This window comes from Saccostrea cucullata, unplaced genomic scaffold (assembly GCF_032062105.1).
Source record: "Saccostrea cucullata isolate Sc308-1 unplaced genomic scaffold, CSIRO_AGI_Scuc_v1 ctg18, whole genome shotgun sequence".
Classification (NCBI taxonomy): domain Eukaryota; kingdom Metazoa; phylum Mollusca; class Bivalvia; order Ostreida; family Ostreidae; genus Saccostrea; species Saccostrea cuccullata.
Genome location: NW_026932065.1, coordinates 298,702 through 321,794, shown reverse-complemented (window position 1 = coordinate 321,794; position 23,093 = coordinate 298,702). Strand labels below are relative to the sequence as shown.

The following is a 23,093-nucleotide window of genomic DNA, read 5'->3' as shown; positions in this document are numbered from 1 at the left end:
GTAAAGAGAAAATCCCAAAAAAATATTTTGTATAACTTGTGTCAGCTTGTTTCTTTAAAAAAATCAAATAAAACTTGACTGAGTTATACTCTACATATATTATCACCAAATGTGACTACAAGCAGGATAGTCTCAAAATTAATGAAACAAATTTCGGTATAACAAACTATATGTTATATGATTGTGTAGTAAATGTAAATGATGGTGTGGTGTAAACTTAAACCTCATCTTTTTTCTTCTAAAGGTAACCGTGTGATAGGTATAGTTACCAGTGTGTCGACAGCACCCAGCCATAGCTGCTAGTTAATGCTCCCAGAAATATTGCCATCTTTCTCTCTTCTCGATTCTTGGACGCCTATCAGCAATCAATAACGAAATGCAGCAATATATAAAATGGCAGTCTGCTTGTGTATTGGCAGATTCTTTTGATATCAGTGACAGCAAAGGAGGGAAAATTCAATAGTTACACAGAGATTTGTTAATCTAGTGTCAGGAATCGGTATTAGCTTGCAAAAGGTAAGGGAATTTATATTAAAGCAAATTATCAGAATTTCGGAGTTGAAAATCTTAATTTGACAGGTGGACGTCAGAAGGCTTAATTTCATTTAACAAGTATGTAGTCGAATTATTGTTCGTGGACTGATAAAATATAAAAAAAATATTACAATTTTCGACAGTAAAAAAATTGCTTTTCTTTAACATCGTAAAATTTTAAAGTAAAAGTTTTATATCATATATTTTATTTTAACTGAGAAAATTATTTTATTCAAATTATCACACAAATATTTTATTTTATATACCCTTGATAATTAATTATTCTAACGTTAACTGTCCTGGAAAAGAAAAATTTCGACAGAACATAAAACTTAAGGTCATTGAAATTATTTTTATACATTTTTTAATTAATGTTTCCTTGTAAATAAACATTTTACACATCAATAACTATATACACGCTTATGTAAATATCTTTCGAAAAAAAAATTGAATCAGTCTGAGATAAATTATCATACATGTACGAATGGTTGTAAATTCATGATATTCGAAATTCAATCACAAGTTTTCGAAAAATGAATGCTGTATGTCAATTTTACGACGCTTCGCGATTAGATATGTACGTATTTTGACCATTAAGTTCGATTAGATGTAATTTTAAGCCATCAAAAACATCCATTTTACTGATTAAACGTGCTTATCTGGCAGTTAGTAATCTGTTCAGTATTGCTCTCCTCTAATCAAAACGCACCCTTTGTGAAAAAAATATAATACATGTACTAAAGATATCCTAAAAACTATATACCGGGGTATCACCTCTATAAAACATTTTCTGAAAAAAAGAGATGAGAAATTATTTCATATATATTTTGTTTTCATTTAATTTCCATTTCCATCGAAACAAAGAACGCAGAATAATTTTTTTAAGCTTCATCCAACAATAAATTTAAGTTGTTATTTTTAAAAACAGTGCAATATATTGTACAAAGAATATTATAAATCTTTTAAAACTGAAACGCGAATTTTAGAAAATATTTAGTATACACCCAAGACAACTTTTTAAGTGGAGTGTAATAAGCCTTTTCAATCGCAGCCGGCATGTATTGCCTGGTGGTCTGGTAGCAATAATGTCAATATGCTTTAATTGTAAATAGGCCATAAGATCGTTGGATATTTAATTAAAATCAGATTTCTGGAACGTTCTCTTGAGGTGTTGTAGAGGGAAACCTCCCCCTGAAACTCTAGAGTGAGTCCTCACACCACCCCTGAAACTCTATCTAGAGTGAGTCCTCACACCACCCCTGAAACTTTCTCTACAGAGTGAGCCCTCACACCATGGTGTTGTCTCACTCCAGAGAAATGCTTCCCCCGCCATACTTCCCCTCCCTTGAAGATAAGAATACCCAAGAGTGGATGGCTTACTGTAGAGCAGAATTCCCCCCCCCCGGGAAAATTCGTTCTGGAATGATACTATTTCCTTGAAGGATTGATTTGTATGTAGTTTAACTTCCCTCTCAAAAATATTGCACTGATATGGAAACGCCACCACTTGCCGGTAGAGAGCTGCAAATTTTGTCCAGCACTTGGCACTCAGGTCATTGAGCAGTAAGGGATCTTTTTCGTGCCAGCACCTACTGCGACACGGGTCCTCGGTTTATACGGTCTCATCCGAAGGACTGGTCTCCACGTCCCACAGTGAAATTCGAACCCACGACACAAGGATCAACTCCATACTTCGCGGCTCGAGAGCAGACGCTCTTACTAACCATTTCGCCACGCTGGCGACTCCCTTGGAGGAGGTTGACTCTATAGCCATGATTCCCTTTTGAAATCTTTCTTTAAAAAGAACCCGAGGTGATTTCTATATATATATTAATTTATCTGAAAGCCTACGCACCTGATTTCACCTCCGGAATTTCCGGGGATCCGTGTGATGTCCTGGTCGCAGATTTGTAGTATTTGTAGAATCTTTGACTCTGACCACTGTTTCATAACTTTGCAGAGGAATTTGGGTTAATGTGAATATAATACTACTAGTACTTGACTGGAATGTAAGGTTTCCAATGGATTTTTTGCAAAGGGTTTGCGAGATTATTCACAGGAATTTAAATTTATTCTTTATATCTAAATAGATTCTGGATATGTATAAATTTTAAGCATGCATATACCAAACTTAGTTTTAGAAAAAAAAAACCACCTCATTGTTGTTTAAAAAAACACCTTATTGAAATTTTTTATACATGCAAGTTTATTAAACTGTTAAAATGAAGCGTATATCTACATTGTTAGTAAAATATCCCGGACTTTAAAAACTGCTTGATTGATATGTACAGCCGATGATGGTCACTTGAAACTTCTTCTAGGAGTGTTTATCTAATAGAACACAAATAAATCGGATAAAGTTACCACACCACTCGAATCGGATTAAATAATTCTTCGCAGTTTGATCGACTGAAAGCCAACTTTGTGAAAACCATACCTTCACTAAAGCTTCCAGGTAATAACCCATAACATTCATTTCTTTTTCTACATCGTTTTAGAACAATTGGTTGTTGGTTATCTTACAAGTTTGCACTCAACTTCCGAATGAGCTTTCTCGAAAGGGATGTTAAACAAGATACATACAATCATCGACATATCCAAATGAGCATAACCCTTACTTTTTTCCTTAGATCAAAACACATGATGAAATACCATTTTAATAATGGAAAAGCAATAACTTTAAAGAATTGCAAGTATTTAACTATGCAAACATTTATATAATTGAATTCAGATTTTCAAAAATGTTTTAGGGCAAAAATTGAAACGATATAATTTTTTTTTTTTTTTCAATTTTTTGACTATATTAAGCTTTTCTTCTCGACGCGAAACAAAGCTATTTTTTCGTCCAGTCCATAAAGAGTGATTATCCTGCAAAGGATTGAAAATAACGAACAGTTATCATACAATATTGTGAGCACTGCGCAGGACATAAAACGGAACTCACAAACTATAAGAGATAGGATCGGGTGCAATGGAGGAGAACACATCTCCTGCGAATCGGTCACTTTCGGGTGCTCTTTGTCCTGTCAGGTGAAGAGAGCAAGGCCATTTCTCGTCCAATCCATAAGGAGTGATTTTCCTGCATCGCAGTTAAAGATAACGAACAGTAATCATACAATATTGTGAGCTCTGCGCAGGGCAAAAGCGGAACTCGCAAACTATCAGAGATAGGATCAGGTGCAATAGAGGGGAACACATCTCCTGTCGATCGGTCACTTCCGTGTGCTTTTTGTCGTGATCGGGTGAAGAGAGCAATCCGTAGTCAATTCAGTATGAAATTAATGGCCATTTTGTATGAAAGATGTTACAAAACATTCGAATTAATTTGCTACAAATAACTTTGTTACACAATCGACCAAGCAATTTGCAAAAGTTGACTTAAAACGAGATTGCAGATACACATTTAACATCGAATTGTTGTCCGTAGCCAGTCTTGCTTAAAAACTTATTTATGCAAGAACATCTCTTTTGTATCGAAATATCTATGAAAAATAAATCTCATATATACAGTTGATATAGAATATATTATTTCTACCTTAACAAGATACAATATTATAAGTCATCACGTATATCATAAACTTAATTCTTAGTCTATAATCTGTGTCGTTCTCTAGTATATACCTAAAAATGACGCAGTTGTACTGGACTCAAGGTGTTTCTTTCATTTCGAGTTCAAAGGGATATCGGACCAACGTATGAATGAAAAGTAGTTATTGTTCATCGATAAAACGTCTTCGATATATCTAAAATTAATTTCGACTTGAAATCCACAACAAGAGATCTCTTTTCATGTTACAGTTCTGATATATAGACATAAATAATTCAATATCAACTTAAGATTACTTATGTGTAGAATCAAAAATGTTTTCAACAAAATAAGTCTGCAGATGACCAATAAATAGCACGGTAGAAATTCTTGTTAAAAAAAGGCAGTGCATTGCTCATGCTATCAATACGCCTCCTCTTATCTGTGTATTATTAGGTCACCTGACCTATTGCTATCCGTTTTCGTCCGTCGTGTGTTAACATTTGAATATTTCTAGCTTCTTCTCTTAAACCACTGAACCAATTTCAACCAAATTTAGTATACAGCATCCATGGGTGAAGGGGAACATAAATTGTGAATTTCATGGTCCCTGCCCCCCTGGGTCCTGGGGGTGGGGCCATAACCACTAAAATTATTGCAATCTTAAAAAATCTTCTTTACTCCGGGATATCAAGAAGGCAAACTGTTGGCATGAATGTATTGAGCATTGAGTCCTCTACCTGTAACCAAAATTGTGAAATTCATGGCACCAGGGTCAGGGGTTCTAGTGCTAGGGCGGGGCTATATAGATTATAAAGTGAAAATGCATTATTTCTTTAAAAATCTTCTTCTCTGTTCCTGGATATTAAATAAACTAACTAAGTACATAGTTATGATGAGCAAAAGTGCCTCTTCCAAAAATGTGAATTTTATGGCCCCAGGGTCAGGGGTCCTAGTGCTAGGGAGGGGCTATATAGCTTATATAGTGAAAATGCATTTATTCTTTGAAAATATTCTTCTCTGCTTCTGGGTAATAAATTAACTAACTAAGCACAAATTTATGATGAACAAGAGTGCCTCTTCCAAAATTGTGAATTTTATGGCCCCAGGGTCAGTGTTCTGATGTTAGGACGGGGCTTTATTTATTATGTAGTGAAAATACATTAATTCTTTGAAAATCTTTTCCTTTGATCCTGGTTTTTATGCCAATGATCCAAGTACATTCATATATATTTATGATGAAGAAAGGTGCATCTAGCAAAATGGTTATTTTTTTATGCCCCCCTGGGTCAGGAGGGGGGGGGGTACATAGTCTGAAAATAAACTAATGCTTTGAAATCTGCTCTTTGGTATTAATCAACCATTTTATGATAAAATTTGCAAAATTTTGAAATATGTGGCCCCAAGTTCAGTGGTTTCATTGGGGAGGGGTGCAAAACTGATTATGAAGTGGAAGTGCATTTTGTCTTTGTTATTCTGATCTACCTCTGGGTATTAAGTAAATAGAATAAACATGGTAAGTTTATAATTATGATAAGCAATGGTGGCTCTTTCAAAATTTTGAATTGTGAATTTCATGGCTTCTGGTTTAAAACACGAACCAAAGTTAATTGTTTGAAAGTTGTTAAACAACACTCAGGTGACCTATAAGGCCCATGGGCCTCTTGTATACTTGGTAATATGGAAAAGTCACACGTTTTGATGCTATTGAATTTGGTAAGATCAAGTTCTTTACTCAACTGATAAAATTGAAAAGAAAAAAAAAAACACCAAAGAATATGTACTACATAAATTCATGCCCATGTCTTTCATTATGAAAAATATCTTAGATTTAAATGTGTTTAAAAGTTATTTTACAAATTATGAAAAATAGTTTAAGACTAAAATGTGTTTGTCATTTGTGGAACCATGGACAACTTGTTTGAAAAATGGACTTGACTATTGTTAAAAATAAATTAATACACATTATTGGTTTCAAGTAAAGTGCACGAAAAAGTAAAAACCGAATTCGAAGTCAGAAAAATAATACTCTATACAGATTTAAGCTGTTTATACCATGTAATCAATAAATTAACAATCGTGAAACTCAACCATTAAGAGATTAGAAACTTCAAAAAGAATTTTCACATTTCATCAACTCTATCATTTATTTTTTTTCCCCCTTTGCAGTTACTGCTTATGACGGGTCTTTTGGATGTATATTGATCTCTCGCTTCCAAATGATCGATGTCTGGTATTGTACATAAGTGTTAAAAGTTAGTGATAAATACCAATTCTGTTCCTATTGACAATTGAGTATGTGGGGTTAAACACCATTCGGGTCCTACATATTCGTGGCTGTAAGTTTATGCTAGTTGTGCAAAGGTATAGCGTTCTCGCCGATTAGATTAGAATTTATTTGTTTGGCCATCTTTAATGTTTGCTTGCTCTCTCCCGACTCAGGATAAAAACATTTAGTCCGTAGGTAGATGGAATGATTTTTTCCCCAGAATTTTTAAAATCAAGGCTCTTTTTTGTGTCGCCTGCGGAGCAGTTCGGGATCTTTTTACCCGGAGTCTGTCTGTCCGTCTTTCACACCTTGTATCTCAAGAACTGTAAGAGATATGGACTTGATATTTTGCACATTCATTGCTTGGCACTATGGCATTCGTAAATTTCCATGATAAACGATCTCGTGACCTTTGAACTTGTCCTTTGACCTACTTTACTATACAGCATATTTTAGATATTTAATTCTGTATGCTATTTAGCATGTGCACTGATTGTCATTAAACATTAAGAAAAATACCAGCGTTACGTCACTTTACTTTGACCTACTTTACAAAGAATGCCCAATTTTATTTAAGACTTTTGAATTTTGAGTGGCGGTGTTGATAATTAACATTTATACATGTTTATATATCATTATGAGGTCATCATATTGTTCTTTCAAACTGTATGATTTCCAGTAACCACACAAACTGATATTTAAATATTATGAAAATACATTAGGGTCGGGATCCCAAAACGGATCGTACGATGACAAATGGTGTTAAGACTTTGAAATACGTATTATGATAAATAATTTTTATGATGATTTCAACTTAATCATTCGTTTGAGTGTTGAGAATTATTTTTTGGACGGAATCTTATTAATAAATGTGTGGATGTTTTTTGTGCATTTCTTAACTACTTGTATCATGCTCGATTCTTTTTGCATGAAATACTATATATGCTAGTAGCATATAAATAGCTGACCACTCTAAGATTTAGTTACATCTTTAAGAAAGCTAAAAGCATGCGTTCTAGGAACTAAGTTATTACTGAACCTAGAGGTAGTTACAAAATTAAAACAGCTGTTGAAGGGATGAGAAAATCCCAGAATGAATGAAAAACTCGTTTCCTGGATGTTAAAGAGGATTTGAATCGAGCAATTTTAACGAAGTCAGTCGGAAGAACGCACACACTATTTTAAACGAAGGTGAAGATAGCATCTATGAACTAATAAACAAAACAAATAATAAAGCAAAAAACACGGACCCATACATGTATAAAAACCTGGTTATCCGAAATGCAATTTCTTGATAAAACAAAAATTTAACAAATATAAAACTTGGGAGACAAAATACGACCCAGATAAGTTGTATATACTGTAAAATCACATATTTTCGTGGGAACAAATTTTCGGGGTATCAAATAAAAGTATTAGTTTGTGGGGAATTCATTTCGTGGTTAGAAACAGCTACCGCGACACGGGACCTCGGTTTATACTGTTTTCTTCCGAAGGGCCGATGGGGAGCGAGGATAGATGCCTGGTTTAAATTCAAGTGTGTCCTGCGATATCTAGTTAGCTAGTCAAAGATAAGTCTCGGTATATTAAAAAAAATACCTGTATAAGCATGATCATGAATTTTACGATATTGTAAAAATTAACCTTTCAAGCAATTTTAAACATTTATGTGTTATACCACAGAGTCTGACACATTTGTTTCATACTTGGATATTTTACTTGAAAAAGACGTTAATGGTAATCTAACAACCAACCTATATGATAAACGTGATGACTTTAACTTCTCTATCGTCAACTTCCCAGCAATATACCTTCATCACCTGCATACGGAGTTATCTCAGTTGATTCGATACACAAGAGCATGCTCTATATAAGAACTATTTCTAAAACGAGGTAAATTACTGACGAGCAAGTTGATGAAACAAGAATATCAGCAGTCTAGTTTAAAGTCATCATTTCTTAAGTTCTATGGTTGATACAATGACCTTGTCAGCAAATACAATTTATCATTGAGTCAAATGCTAACTGACGTTTTTCATACCAATTGTTAGTCCATTATTTATATACAGAGTTGACGACGGGTTTTTCCATTATTTCCTGATCATGACAAGGAACACACGGCGGGTGTGACCAGTCAGCAGGGGAAGCTCTCTCCTCCATGGCACCTGATCCCACCTCTGATGTTTCGGAGGTCCGTGTTTGCTCTGCTCCTATTTTGTATTGTTTAATGGACTTTGAGATTGTATACTGTTCGTTATCTCCATATCCTTCATTTAATTCAAATTATAAAGAAAAATGATATTTAGCTTGGAAATTTCTTTAAAACATCGCATACCCCCCCCTTTTTTTTATTTAAAAAAAAAAGAAATAATTTACACTAATAAAAAATCGTCTTATTATAGATTATACAAGGAAAATTCATTATTACATAAACTCTAATTTCCTAACTTTTCATTTACCCGTCAAATATCAAAATAACAGATTTTGTTAAATATGCATAAGAAGGTTAAAAAATTACAGATTCTTTCCCGGTATTCAAATTATATCTAATATTTTTAAAGATTTCCATCCGCGATTAATTTAAAGAGGAAGGATTTACACGCAATTCTGGATAAGCTATCACGAAACTCCTGCTATCACTTATTTCCCGTGAAAAATACAAAATGGAGAAGTCTTTAGAAAATGAGAAAAACCTGTGAACCCCGTGGCTGCTTGACGTCTATAAGACTAAAACGAGATGAACAGAGCCACTCATATTGTTAACGAGCTCGATTACACATTTGCTTCAAGTTCTGTTATCATTTTGTTTTAGACGCAGCTGGCATATGACAGTTTAGTGGCAGTCTGGTAATTTTAAACTGTAATAATGACCATTTCTGTAAAAGCAAAAAAAGCAGGAACTCTGTTTGAACTTGAAAGTGGTAGAAAACAATGCCCTCTACCCAGGTGTTCTCGTGTGCAGTAGTGGAATTCCATGACAAAACCGGTATAGTAGATTTCCTCTCGCCTTGATGAGTTGGTAATTCTCCGTCAGAGGAAATGATTTTAGTTAATCATGAAAGATATCATTCCTTTAGTAAGAGAACCATTCAATCCAAACAATTTAACTTCCGATGGAGTAGCTAATTAGGAAAAATAAAATGGCAGGTGTTTTTTGAAGTAAAATATCCATTGTCGAAGCTATTTCTTTAATAGAGAAATACCATAGTTATAACATTTATGTAATAATACATTCCTGAAAATATTATTGTAATAAAAATAAGAATTTGACCTTACTGTAAAGTTAATTTTTATTTTGAGGCAGGATCTTGTTAATTATAACTAATTCTAGATGGGGTGTCCAGAATTTAATCAACTTTACCACGTGCTGGTCATTATGTCAATCTCAGGATATTATACAATTATTGCTGTTTTTTGAGGTCAATACAATGATTTAGCCATCTGAGGAGTACAATATTCACCGAGCCCGAAGGGCGAGGTGAATATTGTACTTCGAAGATGGCTAAATCATTGTATTGACTGAAAAACAGCAATAATTTTTTTATTATATGATTCACTGATTAAATGATACAGCTTATTACTTGTTCGAATTTAATTAAGTACTAGCCAAATACAAGACAGAAGCAGAATTAAAATGTAAATAAACCTTATTAGTCGTATCAATTTGAAAATGTTTTTAACCTATTTTATTTGCTATGAAAAAAGATAATTATAATATCAGTCTTTTTTATAGATTAGATTTTGAAAGGAAGGAGTATTATCAGGGAAAACCGACAGCCGAAAAAAGTAAAAATTGTTGTTCAGTAAAAGTGTTTAAGGGGATCCCTGCATCCCCTCTAACCACCCTCACTCGAAAATACATATTAGCTTATGTTTTGTTCACATGAAAAAAAGTCATTGTCGTTTGAATAGCTTTCCAAAACAATTTGTGTCTATTTGGAATTTCCTGATCTATTTTTATAGCAATGTAGAGGGAATAAATCTTTGTATTTACGTGGAACGTCACGTGCAGGTAAATATAACGTAGATTTCTTCCACATTGTTGGATCTCAGCCAAACAGAATGATGGGAATTATTCAATCATATAATAAAGAGAATTACATGTACCCAGGAATATTCTTTCGCTGTCAAGTATGAAACTTTTTGAGGTATCAACAAATTTACATTCAGGTATAACTTATTGTGCCAACCTTTGAAGTGGGGAGGAAGGTAGGGCATATTGCTTTGCTGCTGTCTGTCTATCGGTCTACCACCAGTCTCCGTTCATTTTCTTCGCAGAGGTTGCATGTTGGAATGATATTTGGTATATAGATTTATCGTAAGAATATCTAGGTCAACTTTTGTTTTGGGTACGATCGGGCCATTTTGTTATGCACCTTGGACTTCAAAAATTCCAATTATTTACAATCCGTTTATTTTCTTCGCAAAAATTCCAATTATTTGAGGGAGGGGGCATAAGTGTTTTACAAACATCTCTTGTTTTTTTAGATATATCTTAAGCTGTCAACTATCATTTGGCAAAGAAAACTTTAATACTATTTACTTTCAAAAATTGATCATTTTGTATATATTTATATCTATCTTTTCTTCTAAAGAAGAACAACAATCTGAAAATGGCCACAACCATCCAGTCCTCTAAAAGCCGATTGACCCTTCCCTCAAATTTTCTAATTTTCAGGAACTTTTTTTCTCTCTATTATCCACCCATATAGGTTAAGCCATATGTAATGGTTGTCACCCCTCTTAACCAGAGAGGTTAAACCTCTTAGATAAACGAACTTTCAAATTAGAAGAATGAAATCTGAAGACGACGAATAATGGTCCTATGTAAAAGTTCATAAAAACAATGCAAACTGAGAAATCCAATAACATCTTTTAACACACACATGGCATGTGTCCCTCCTCAATACAAGATGTGAAAACAGTAAAAAATTGTAGAAAATTCAATGTGAAAGTGTCATCTACTCACACTAGATGTTTGTCATGATGTGTAAACAGAAAAATCGTAGGAAATTCAATGTGTAATATTACTGTCGACTGGTCATAAAGAATGCCTTACAATTTCTCAGAAAAAGGTTTGTCAAACTTCGATCTAATGACAGTTAAAGATTGGTTTTGTGAATTAGTTTTATTGCATTGTCTATATACATTACGTAGTTGCCAAACTTTGGCTAAAAAGGTTGTTGATATAGTTGCATGATCAGCCTGCCTCATGTAAGAAATGGATCCTGTTACATTCTCATACGCAGAAAGGGATCAACTCAGAGGCATAAACTCAATTTGCAGGTGAATATATGATATATTGCTACATAGGTAAGGGAAGTTGACGGTAAAAAAAAAAAATAATCATGTTTACTAGTATCATGAAGCTTCGCTTTTAGTTTGCAATCAGTTCTTTCTAAAGAAACATGTTTTTTTTTTTTTATTTCGAATTAAAGGGATTCAACCTACAATTCAAGTAAGCATTCGAAACCGACAAAATGTCATTGATGTCATATACAGTAAATAAAACGGGAATTTAGTTCATCTTTTTCTGGATTTTAAAAAATTTCTCCTCTATAAGAATGTTCGATTGTACTAATTACGGGAGAAAATTTATACCTATAGAATTGACTTTTCAAATACTTTCAATGATATTAATCTTTACAGAGTCCGATACATGTTTAAAAACCTCACAAAGACTGATAAGAGAATACAACATTGTCTTTGACCCAACAATAAACATTTCCCTCCTTTCTTTCATTTTCTGGAAAATAAATCCGTAATATTTTTTTAACTTCATAAATAACATAAGATCGTGTTGCAATCCTTAAAGTATGACGTTTTGTTTTTTTTTATTTACAGTTGTGTCTCCTTCATTAAGGTAGGTCCGTACTTTCAAAATTTTCCGTCAAACCAATAATTTTTTAATTTGAATACCTTAAATAAGTCATAAACTAACTAAAACACCCATAAAAGACATATCTTTGCAGGCGAATTTTCATACAACACGTCTCATAGTACATACATGTACCTCTAAAACTTCCACTGCCAAATTTGATCTTAAAGAAGTGAGACATCATATTTCATTTAGCTAGGCACTAAATCACATCAAATTTATGTTAAAACTTGTGAAAATCAAAAACATTCATTTGCCAAGAGAATATTTGAAATCTTTATCGGAAAACATTAACAAATTGATGTTGAATCTGTCCACGTCTTTCAGAAAAAAATCTCAAAAATTCTTTATTTTTAATATTTCTCAAAATCGAAACTGTTTATGTGCCATTTTTTCTTTAAAAATATTAAGAATTATATCTAAGGTTAACAAAAACACATAGTTTATTATGCTCAACCAGATAAATTTACAATACAGCCTTTTGAACTCCTATACCCCCATATTTGAAATATCAATTTTTCAATCATTCTTTGCAAACTTTTTAGAAATATAAAATTTGAAAAGATGATATAGGCTTAAAAAAAATTCAAAAAAGATTTCAAGTTAGTTTGTTTAAAAAAATTTAAAAAGCATTAGGTCCATAAAGGCAATAGAGAAGTGTGTGTCTATGTATGTAATAAATGACACATAGTTCCTATGGACAGAATGCGAAGTGTTAAAATTTCCATAAATAACGATATTGAATGCTTTGTGTGCTCAGTGACATCATAATGAACAAATACATACTTGCTAAATTATTTTTTATCATCCAAAAAGATTTTTTTAAAACAGATAATTGATAATCAGAATTTTATATCTGGTGTATATAATTAAAACCACAAATGTATATATTTTAATTTACAGTTGTGTCTCCTCCATTTAATCTGACGTCACTATACTTCATGCTTATAAGGCATATAATAAAATATTTCCTGTATTGCTCATAATGAAAATTACAGAATTGTATATCTGTACCGATAACCCTTGGACATGAACACTGCAGTAACGTATATAAACTCACATTGGAGAAAAAAAAAACCCATTCAATTTCGCGTTGTTGATCTCACAATCACAGCAAACACACCAGAGTCAACGACAAGCCAGTTTAAGCAAGATTGATCCCAACAATTCGTATAATAAGAGGACTGTCCTTAATAATGCAGATCGGCTTGAAAACAAGCATTTAGTTATTTTAATCTGCTGCGATATTAAAGTCGGAAATAAGATAATTAAAAACGACTTTATAATTGGTTTGATTTGATTCTATGAAATACGAGAATGTCGTATTGTGTACTCCAAAGAGTCAGTAAGAAATCTAGATTATTTGTTAATATGAATGTTTTTTTTTCTCGATTGAGTGTTAATGAAGGATATGGAGATAACGAACAGTATTCAATATCAAAGTCCATAATGCAATACAAAACAGGAGCAAAGTAAACACGGACCTCCAAAACATCAGAGGTGGGATCAGGTGCCATGGAGGAGTAAGCATCCCTGCCGACCGGTCGCACCCGCAGCGTACTCCTTGTCATGATCGGGAAATAACGGGGGGAAATGCGTCGTCAATTCAGTGTATAAATAATGGAATAACAATTTGTATGATTGATTGTATATTGTTTAAAGTCCCTCTCGAGAATTTTTCACTCATGTGAAGACGTCACCGTATGCCGGTGAAGGGCTTCAAATTTAGACCTATACTCGGCACTCAGGGTCATTAAGCAGTGAGGGTTCTTTATCGTGCCAGCGCCTACCGTGACACGGGACCTACGTTTTTAAGGTTATATCCGAAAGACCCGTGACTTTCACTTCTGATGCCGAGCGCTTGGCGAAGAAACAGTCACTTCTTATTTTTACGTCTTAGGTTTGACGTGGCGCCGCGAACGAAAATAGAACCCGCGGACCTCCCGATCACGAAGCGAACGCTCTACCACTAGGCTACAGTGAACGGTTACAATTAGTATGAAAAACATCAGCCAGTATTTGACTCAATGATAAATTGTAGACTGTTGATAGTCTTGTTTCATCAACTTGTTTGTCAAAAATTTGCCTCGTTTTAGAAATTGTTCATACTTTGAGCATGCTCTAGCGTATCGAATCAACTGAGATATGTAAAATCCGTATGAAGGTGATGAAGGTGTAATGCTGCATAGGTAAGGGAAACTGACCATAAAGAAAGTTAGTCATCACGTTTATCATAGAGCTTGGTTGTTAGATTACCATTAGTGTCTTTTTCAAGTAAAATATCCAAGTATGAAACAGTTGTGTCAAACACTGTGGTATCTTTTATCTCAAGCTCACCATCATTGACAATACATCGTCGATATATCTAATGTCGAGTTGAAGGCCACAGCAAGTGTTTTCTTCTTTTCACGCACTTAAGACTTTGCATAACTTCTGCTTCATATTGTTCTTAGGACAAATACATGATAACGCGTGTGTCACGATTCAAATACTGTTCGTAATGTATTACACTCAAAGGTGATCAAATAACGAGAGATAAATAGCACAAACACATTTTCAATGTTCTTTAAAGTGTAGATGTTTTGTATCGTATATTTGTCCAAATCTTTTTCAGAGTTTTTATTTTGAACCTAAACTACATTACTTGAAACTTTGAAATTAATCTCGAAAATTGTCCCCCCCCCAAAAAAAAATGCGAAAACCTATTTGCATCTCAATGGTTTACTTGTATTTATAACTTCTGTTTTTACATCAATATAGCTCAGAAAAATCGACCGTAGACGATCACCATGAACATTTTTAGTGTCCTGGTTCGAATCCACCTGTTGGTACAATTTATTTCAAACTTTTAATCTGTATGAACACCATTTTTTTTTAAAACAGGCTTCTGTATTTTACTTCTTATCACAAAATACACATTTTAAAAACTATTACATGTATGTTCTCTCAAAAAAGTCCACTTAAACGTGTTTATTGAATTGCACGCATGTTGATTACTTTTTCCTTAGCAAGTCCGAAGTGTGAAATCCATATTTGAACAGATGACTTGCCCTTTTTCAAGAAATCAACGTTTTCCAAGATGAAATCGTCTTTGATGGAATCAAATGTGAATAATACATTTTGACGACAAAATGTCTGCAAGTTAATACCGACTGGAGAACAAATTTGATGAAAAAGGAAAAAGTCAAAGATCGTATAAGTTTATGATTTGCTCTATTACATGTATATAAGATCAAGATAATTCAAAGATTTAATATTTTATTTTGCCGCGTTCTAAAGGAGTAACTGCTTTTTCCACCATTGCACCTGAACCCATCTAAAGTGTTCCCAGTGGTCCCTGGTTTATGATTCTGCATGCTCAAGAGTTTTATTTCGTGTTGAAAGTTGAGATTGATCTTTATTTATTTTATTCCAAAGACTGTTATACAGAAGGTGCCATGGTAGACCAATGTAATCATGCTTATTCCAAGTATCATTATAAAATACACTAAATGTTACCTGTAACGCATGTATTGATAATCTTTTATACAGTTTCATCTTAGTTAAGTATGCTTTGTTTCCGAAATTCATTGTCAAATGGATATTAAACCCTCAGCACTTACAGATCCAAAACTCAAGTAAATGTATATTCCAAGTTGATCCAATAAAAAGTACAAAATTGTTTATTTGAGAGTTTGGCCCAAAAATTGGTACTTGAATTGTATGTGAGAGGATAAGATGGTCACCCGCTCGGAGACGTTGGTTATCTCTGCGTACCCCGCTTTCCACGCACCATAGTGACCCCCTCGCCAACATTTAAGGAAAGGACCCCATTGGACAAAAGCTTTCGAGCTTTTTTGAACTATTTTTGGTATCATATATGTGTTTTATACGTATATTGTATTTATATACCGAATAAACATTTTTAAAAATATTGACGGACAAATGCCACCATACATTATATAAATAGTATCTTCTTTGGATCTTTGCTATGTTTCATAGCTATATATGAACAATACAAAACCAAATCTATATCCTAACGATGGTCTCATTGATATAATATTATGTTCTATACACGGTCACCGGAGATGACTGACAGAAAAGCATAATGGAGTGATATGAATTATGAAAAACTGTGTTGTGTAAGGTACATGTAAATACGTGTTCTTTAAAAACCAGCTTAAATCTGAACCAAAACGGCACATAGAAACTGCAGCTAAATCTTGTTCGACAAACATTCAAACAATAAATGCATTAGGGCAAAAGACAATCAGACCAATTCCCTATGAGGGATTTTATTCCATTTACGAGATCTATTCTATTTACGTTTTAACTCTACCGGGAACTGTAAATGCGAAATGATTGTAAATTTGTTTGTTATCCTATTAGTTTTTATATTGATTTACCATTTATTGTCATTTCAAAGACGTTTTTGTTTATCTAGGTAACAAAGGGCAGCTTCAGGTTTGTGAACCTCTCGGGGAACCGGCGACTGGTTCAACAGCTTGAAATACAAGAGATGGAGACTTTTCACCTTAACACATCCAATTCTACTAAGAACAATGAAACAATTTCTCCCGAAAATTATTCAGAAGACCTTGCTAAAGTAGAAATCATTCTGCAAGCCATTATACTTTATATGGCAATTTTTGGAAATGCAGCCGTCCTAATCGTTTTTCGTGTGAAATTAAAAAGACTAAGCAGAATGCAGTGGTTTATCGTACATTTGTGCTTTGCAGACATTTTTGTTGCATTCTTTAACGTTCTCCCACAATTAATATGGGACATCACATTCCGTTTCCAGGGAAACAATTTTCTTTGCAAAATGGTGAAATATTTCCAATTGGTTGCCATGTATGCGTCTTCATACGTGTTAGTTGTGACTGCATTAGATAGATACATTAGCATTTGTCACCCGCTGACCAGCCACACTTGGTCAAAGCGACGGAGGGCGAATATCATGGTCTTCGTAGCTTGGCTTCTTGCATTATTTTTTTCTATTCCACAGCTGATTTTGTTCGCTTATATAGAAACTTCCCCCGGAAGTGGCGAGTACGACTGCTGGGAAACTATGAGTACTGGAGAACCCTGGGAAATAAAGGCATATATGACATGGATTTTTTTGTCTATTTACTTCATACCATTTCTCATTCTTACATTTGCTTACTCACGGATTTGTTACGTCGTCTTTATCAGTGTATCCTCCAAAGAACAAGTTCGGGTTTCTTTCAATACAAAATCAAATGGCTTCAACAAAAGAAGTGATTTACTGACAAATCCTCGAGCACATACCCGCTGTGCCTCAAAATCCAAGAAGAAGACTATATACTTGACACTTACGGTAGTATTGTGCTACTTAATATGTTGGGGACCTTTCTTCATTGCTCAAATGTGGGCCGCCTATGACATAACTGCACCATTTACAAGTAAGCATTTTTTTTAATTCAATATGATATTTTTTTTTCATCAGTTTTTTTTCCTTGACATATTTCTATTTGTAAAACATTTATCCTACATGTACCCGCTGGTTTCATGAATTTTACAGATGTCCCACCCTTACCCTGGGCAACATGGTTTGAACAAAATTGAATCTACACAATGCTCAATTTTTATTTAATAAGGACCCAGGCACGTAGCAACGGGGGGGGGCCTCCCCCCACTTTTTTCCCAACCTTACTTATACTATAGGAAATGTTTGTTGAAAGGACTATAGAAAATGTTCGTTGAAAGGTTCGTTGGTCCCCCAACTTTCTATGTTGAGGAAAATGTACAAAAATTGATACTGAAAGCAGTTGGCATTGAAAATAGTTGGCCTCTAACCCCACCCCCCAAGAAATAGAATTTTCGACTTTGGGCAACTCTCCCTTTTTTTTTGCTTGTCAACTTTTTCAGATGAGTTAAAAAAAAGAATTTCTGTGGCTGCCCCCCCCCCCCCCCACTTTCAAAATCGATGCTATGTGGCTGTGGACCTGCTTTTCATCATCAGCTGATTTTTCTTAGACATACTGGGTCTATGTGAAACAATCCCTACTGCGACCCCATCCTACCCCCAGGTGTTATAATTTCCCACCCTACCCCTGGGCGTCATGATTTGAACAAAACTGAGTCTACACTATGCATGTAAGTTTCCAAATTTTTAACCAGTGGTTCTTGAAAAGATTTTCAAACGATACCAAATTTTTACATATTCTGAATTATCAACCCCTGAAAGACACTGTGGCCCTTCACTTGAAGTAACTTTAATTCCCTTTATGGAAATATGCTTTGTGGCCAGTTTGGTTAAAATTAGCCCAGTAAGTGGTTCTTGAGATGAAGTCGAAAATAAGAAAAGTTCACATACAGACAGACAGCAAAACGGACAAAAAGTAATCAGAAGCTTTAGGCTCTGGTGAACTAAAAAAGAATTGAAATAATTCACTGAATGAATACGATTAATTGCCCTTTCTAATACGACCCTGCATTACCAGAAAATCGGGTGATGTTTAACAGGCAGGACTATCAAATCGATAGTTAAAGTTCTTTTCATTTGGCCGTCATCCAAAATTTATATTTGTTAATCATTTTCCAAACAAGTACTCAAAGGAGAAGGTACAGTTCTGGCTTTATTGTGCCCTAAAAATTTAATGTTCCTCAAAAAAAGTCATGAAATTAGCTTTAACATGAGTTGAGTAGACGGAAATGATAAATCGATAAAGAATATGACATTCTGTAAATATGACGTCATTAACTTGGTACAGTTCTAAGTTATGAGCAGAAAATTTATCAAATTGATTAATTTCTGTTGTTATTTTACTGAAGAAAAAAAGTGTCTACAGCCGTGGCCCACTTATGTCTTTGGATATATTGCGTAAAATACTTGAAAAATCACATACCGCGAAATCTTTGTGGGCAATGCATGAGTTCCTTGTTTTAGAAAGTAAATTTCACTGAAAATTGTGTCACAATTAGCATTTAACATAAGAAATACAATATGTATGTTCTTACTACATGGTTATCGCCGAAATATGACTGAAATATTGCCCACTCGGTGTTCAACAATAATAATCCATCAATCAATCTTACTACATGGGATTTCATCAATTCAAAAAGCATCCATTTTAAGAACAAGGTACGGTTTCAATACAAATCCTGCCCAGTGATTTTCTTAAAAATGAAACTGATGTAAAAAAAAAAAAATGAAAACTCATGCTTTCTGAAGTCATCGAAATTCCATGCAAAAAAATCTTACAAACTATTTTTCTTACATACATAAATAAATGCTAATTGTGATGTCATAAACATGACTGTGCATTTTCCCGTATTTTCTGAAAAACTTGCAGAAGACTTCAATTTTCAATGGAATTTTCTTTTATATAAATTGTCCACAGTCATCACCCACAAATATTTTGAGATATGTAGAAATTAAAGTGGGCGACGGCTGTGGACACTTTTTCTGAAGCAAAATTACCCTTGAAATGGGTCATTTTCAGGCTTTTTCTGTTTAAATAGAGAAATACATCAAATTAATGACGTCATATTTCTAGAATGGTACTCATTCATGTCATATTCTTTTCTGATCTATCACAGTCATAAACTCGAACTTATATTTAAGTCAGTTTCAAAACCTTTTGAAAACATTAAATTTTTAGGGTACAATAAAGCTAAAAGCATATCTTTATAAATACAGGACCATATTTGTATTGAAATCATACCTTGTTCTTTAAACACGAAGCAATGCTGCACATTCAACAGTGTATCAAAAACAACTTTTATGAGACACATGTACACCACAAGTCTGGTTTTACTGTGATTACAGTAAGATTAAGCTTTGGTATTTCTTCCAAATTTTACATAATTCACTGAGTTGAAGAATTGACTTACTGTCAATAGACTATATTACACTGTATAATATATACAAATATTCTTTCTTTCCAAACTTTGGACATAATCAGGGGCAAGTAGGTGTAACCATGTAAAGAGATTGACTTTCTCAAGAACTAGATTATATACATAAATATTGAAATTTTCTCCAGCGTTGGATCTTTAAAAGTTATCGACCAGTATATATCATAGCAGTCAATATTTGAAAAGCATATATAAGGTAAAAATTTCATCATGCGTTAGCTAAAAATGGAAACTAAAATATAATGATTAAGCGATATTTGATAGATTCTAGGAAAAAAATTACACTTCATTATAGAAACCTGAAACTTGACAACTCTAAGTGAGATAAGCAGACTTGCGTGATCCACTGAAAATGATTTCAAATTACTTTTTTTCACTTATCTATCCCAACGTCGTTTTAACCGTAAATGCATGAACAAACAAATGAGAATTTTTATAGCAATTTCAAAATCTAATAGATTATCTTCTAGAAGTGTTTCCATTGCTAGTAACTTTCATCATTTTTTTTATAAGTAAATTATTAAAATATTGATTAGTTTTCCATTTGCATTAGGCAAAAGAATTAATTTTTTTCTAGAAACAAATTGGTGCACACATTTAAAATTAACAAGTCATTTAAAGTTAATACTTTAGATATAATACTGACTGATGTTTTTCATGTATTACTTATTGTTAGTTCATTATTTTATATACTGAATTGACGACGTATTTCCCGATCATGACAAGGAGCACACGGCAGGTGTGACCGGTCAGCAGGGGATGCTCACTTCTCCATGGCACCTGTTCCCACCTCTGGTCCTTGTTTTCTCTGATCCTATTTTGTATTGTTTTACGGAATTTTGATCTTGAAAACTGTTCGTTACTTCCATATGTTTCAAAAATTATTTTTAAAAAGTGGTAAATTTCCATTTTTTTTATTTTCAGGTGCATCTTTTGTGATCATTCTTCTGCTTGCTAGTCTTAATAGCTGTACAAATCCTTGGATTTACCTGGCATTCAGCGGCATGGCGACATGTTGTAAAAAAGGGCGCCCCAAATCACCTTACCCTCAGTATTCTCAAGCAGGAACCAACCAAACTTTTGTAGAGTCCGATTCCTGCAGTACCAGAGGATCTAAAAACTTTGAAACTAAACAGATGATTCCGATCCCGATGGCTGAAAAATCCTCATGAAATACCCTTTATCAATGACTGTTTCAAGCGTTCAAACACAACCAGAATTTTATTCATCATTTTTAAAATACATATTATGGAGCATATTATAAAGCAGATATTTCTTGTATATTACAATATGTTTTCGTAAATTGTTTTAATAAATATACGAAATTTGGTTATCATTTTAGCGAAGCAGTTAACGACCATTTTAATTATTCCTGGGCAGCAATGTACCAATGGCTATTAAAATATATATTTTATAGAAGTAATGTCGTAAACGTTGCAATTAATTTTACACTAGAGGATAATTATTCTTTATTTGGTACAAGGAATTGAAAAACAAAATGACATTGGGTATTTCATTATATAGATTTAAAAAAAAAAGAAACTTTCTGTAGCTTCAATTTTGCTTTCCCTCATATTTCCTGTCATTCAAAGGAAAATAAATATTATACAATTATTGCTGTGTTTTGAGGTCAGTACAATGATTTAGCCATCTGAGGAGTACAATATTCACCGAGCCCGGAGGGCGAGGTGAATATTGTACTTCGAAGATGGCTAAATCATTGTATTGACTGAAAAAAAACAGCAATAATTGTTAATAAAATGATAAAACCCATTACTTGTTTGCATTTAATTAAGTCCTATCCAAAATACCAAATACAATTAAAAGAGAAGCAGAATTAAAATGTAAATCAACCTTACAGGTCATATTTATTTTAGTTTTTTTTAAAGTTTTTTTTTTAAAATCAATTTTAGTTGCCATGAAAAAAAAATGTCAGTTTTTTTCTAGCATAGATTTTTTAAGGAAGGAGCAGGGAAAACTGACTGCCATAAAGTAAAAATTGTTGTTCAGTAAAAGTGTTGGAGGAGTGTCCCTGCATCCCCTCTTACCACCCTTACCCGAAAATATATATTCGCTTATGTTTTCTTCAGATAAAAAAAAGTTATAGTAGTTTAAATAGCTTTCCAAATCAATTTGTATGTATTTGGAATATCCCGATCTATTTTTAGATCAACGTAAAGGAAATAAATCCTTGTATTGACCTGGAACGTCACGTGCAGGTCAATACAACGTAGTATTTTTCTAACATAGTTGGATCTCAGCCAATCAGAGAGATTGAAATTATTCAATCATATAATAAAACCATTTATTTACAGAGTGCCGATTCGTATTATCACTCAACATATATTTCAAGTTTATTTTTTAAACACCATTGACAGATTTCTTAAAGATAAATAATTGGAAAATTTTAACTGCCTTTTTTAAAGTCTACTGGTTTTTACATTTTTGCAAAGGCAGAATCTATTTAAAAAGGATTTGTATGAGAAGAAAGCAAATTGATTGCCAAAATTATATAAAATTATTGACTACGTTCGTTTATGAAAATATGTTTTTTCAAAATTTTTCACTCCAAAAATAAGATAACGAAAGAGATAACTAATTCTTTTTTTTTTTTTTAGATGTTTTATCGAATATAGAATAATGGCAAAATAACTACATAGTTAAAGAAGAACAAACCCGATCTATAATAAAGATGATCAAACACTCACAAATTAATGTAAAACAAAAATCAGTTACTTTTGTTTGTTTCTTTTTGTTGCATTCATTATCAATAAAAAGTTCAAACTTCAACCTCATTTTATATTATATAAGTGGTCCACTGTCCTTGTTGACAGGGAAACTCAGTTCATATTGTTCATAGCAAAATGTTGGATCTGGTGGAGCATCTGCTGAAAAATGGACATTAGATCCCATTATTATCCAAATTAAATTAAGTAAAGAATAACGAGTTCTCACATTTTGTTAAAAGACCTTATTATAGAAACGTTTCATTCAAAATTCATCGTAATGATAGCTTTCTGTAA

The 23,093-nt window shown here is 33.4% G+C and overlaps 1 protein-coding gene across 1 annotated transcript; it reads left to right on the top strand.

Annotated features, from left to right (window-relative positions):
* The first annotated feature begins 302 nt into the window (after positions 1 to 302).
* Positions 303 to 21,400, top strand: LOC134234410 (annetocin receptor-like). The gene is made up of 3 exons (XM_062716473.1): positions 303 to 516; positions 16,631 to 17,612; positions 20,995 to 21,400. The coding sequence occupies exons 2-3, from the start codon at positions 16,706 to 16,708 to the stop codon at positions 21,240 to 21,242; spliced, it is 1,155 nt and encodes a 384-aa protein (XP_062572457.1). The 5' UTR covers positions 303 to 516; positions 16,631 to 16,705; the 3' UTR covers positions 21,243 to 21,400.
* The last annotated feature ends 1,693 nt before the right edge of the window (positions 21,401 to 23,093 follow it).

Excerpts from the sequence above, each read along its gene's own strand:
- LOC134234410 (XM_062716473.1), top strand. The coding sequence starts at position 16,706 with ATGGAGACTTTTCACCTTAACACATCCAATTCTACTAAGAACAATGAA. Across the intron at positions 17,613-20,994 it reads CATAACTGCACCATTTACAA|GTGCATCTTTTGTGATCATT; the intron begins GTAAGCATTTTT and ends TTTTATTTTCAG.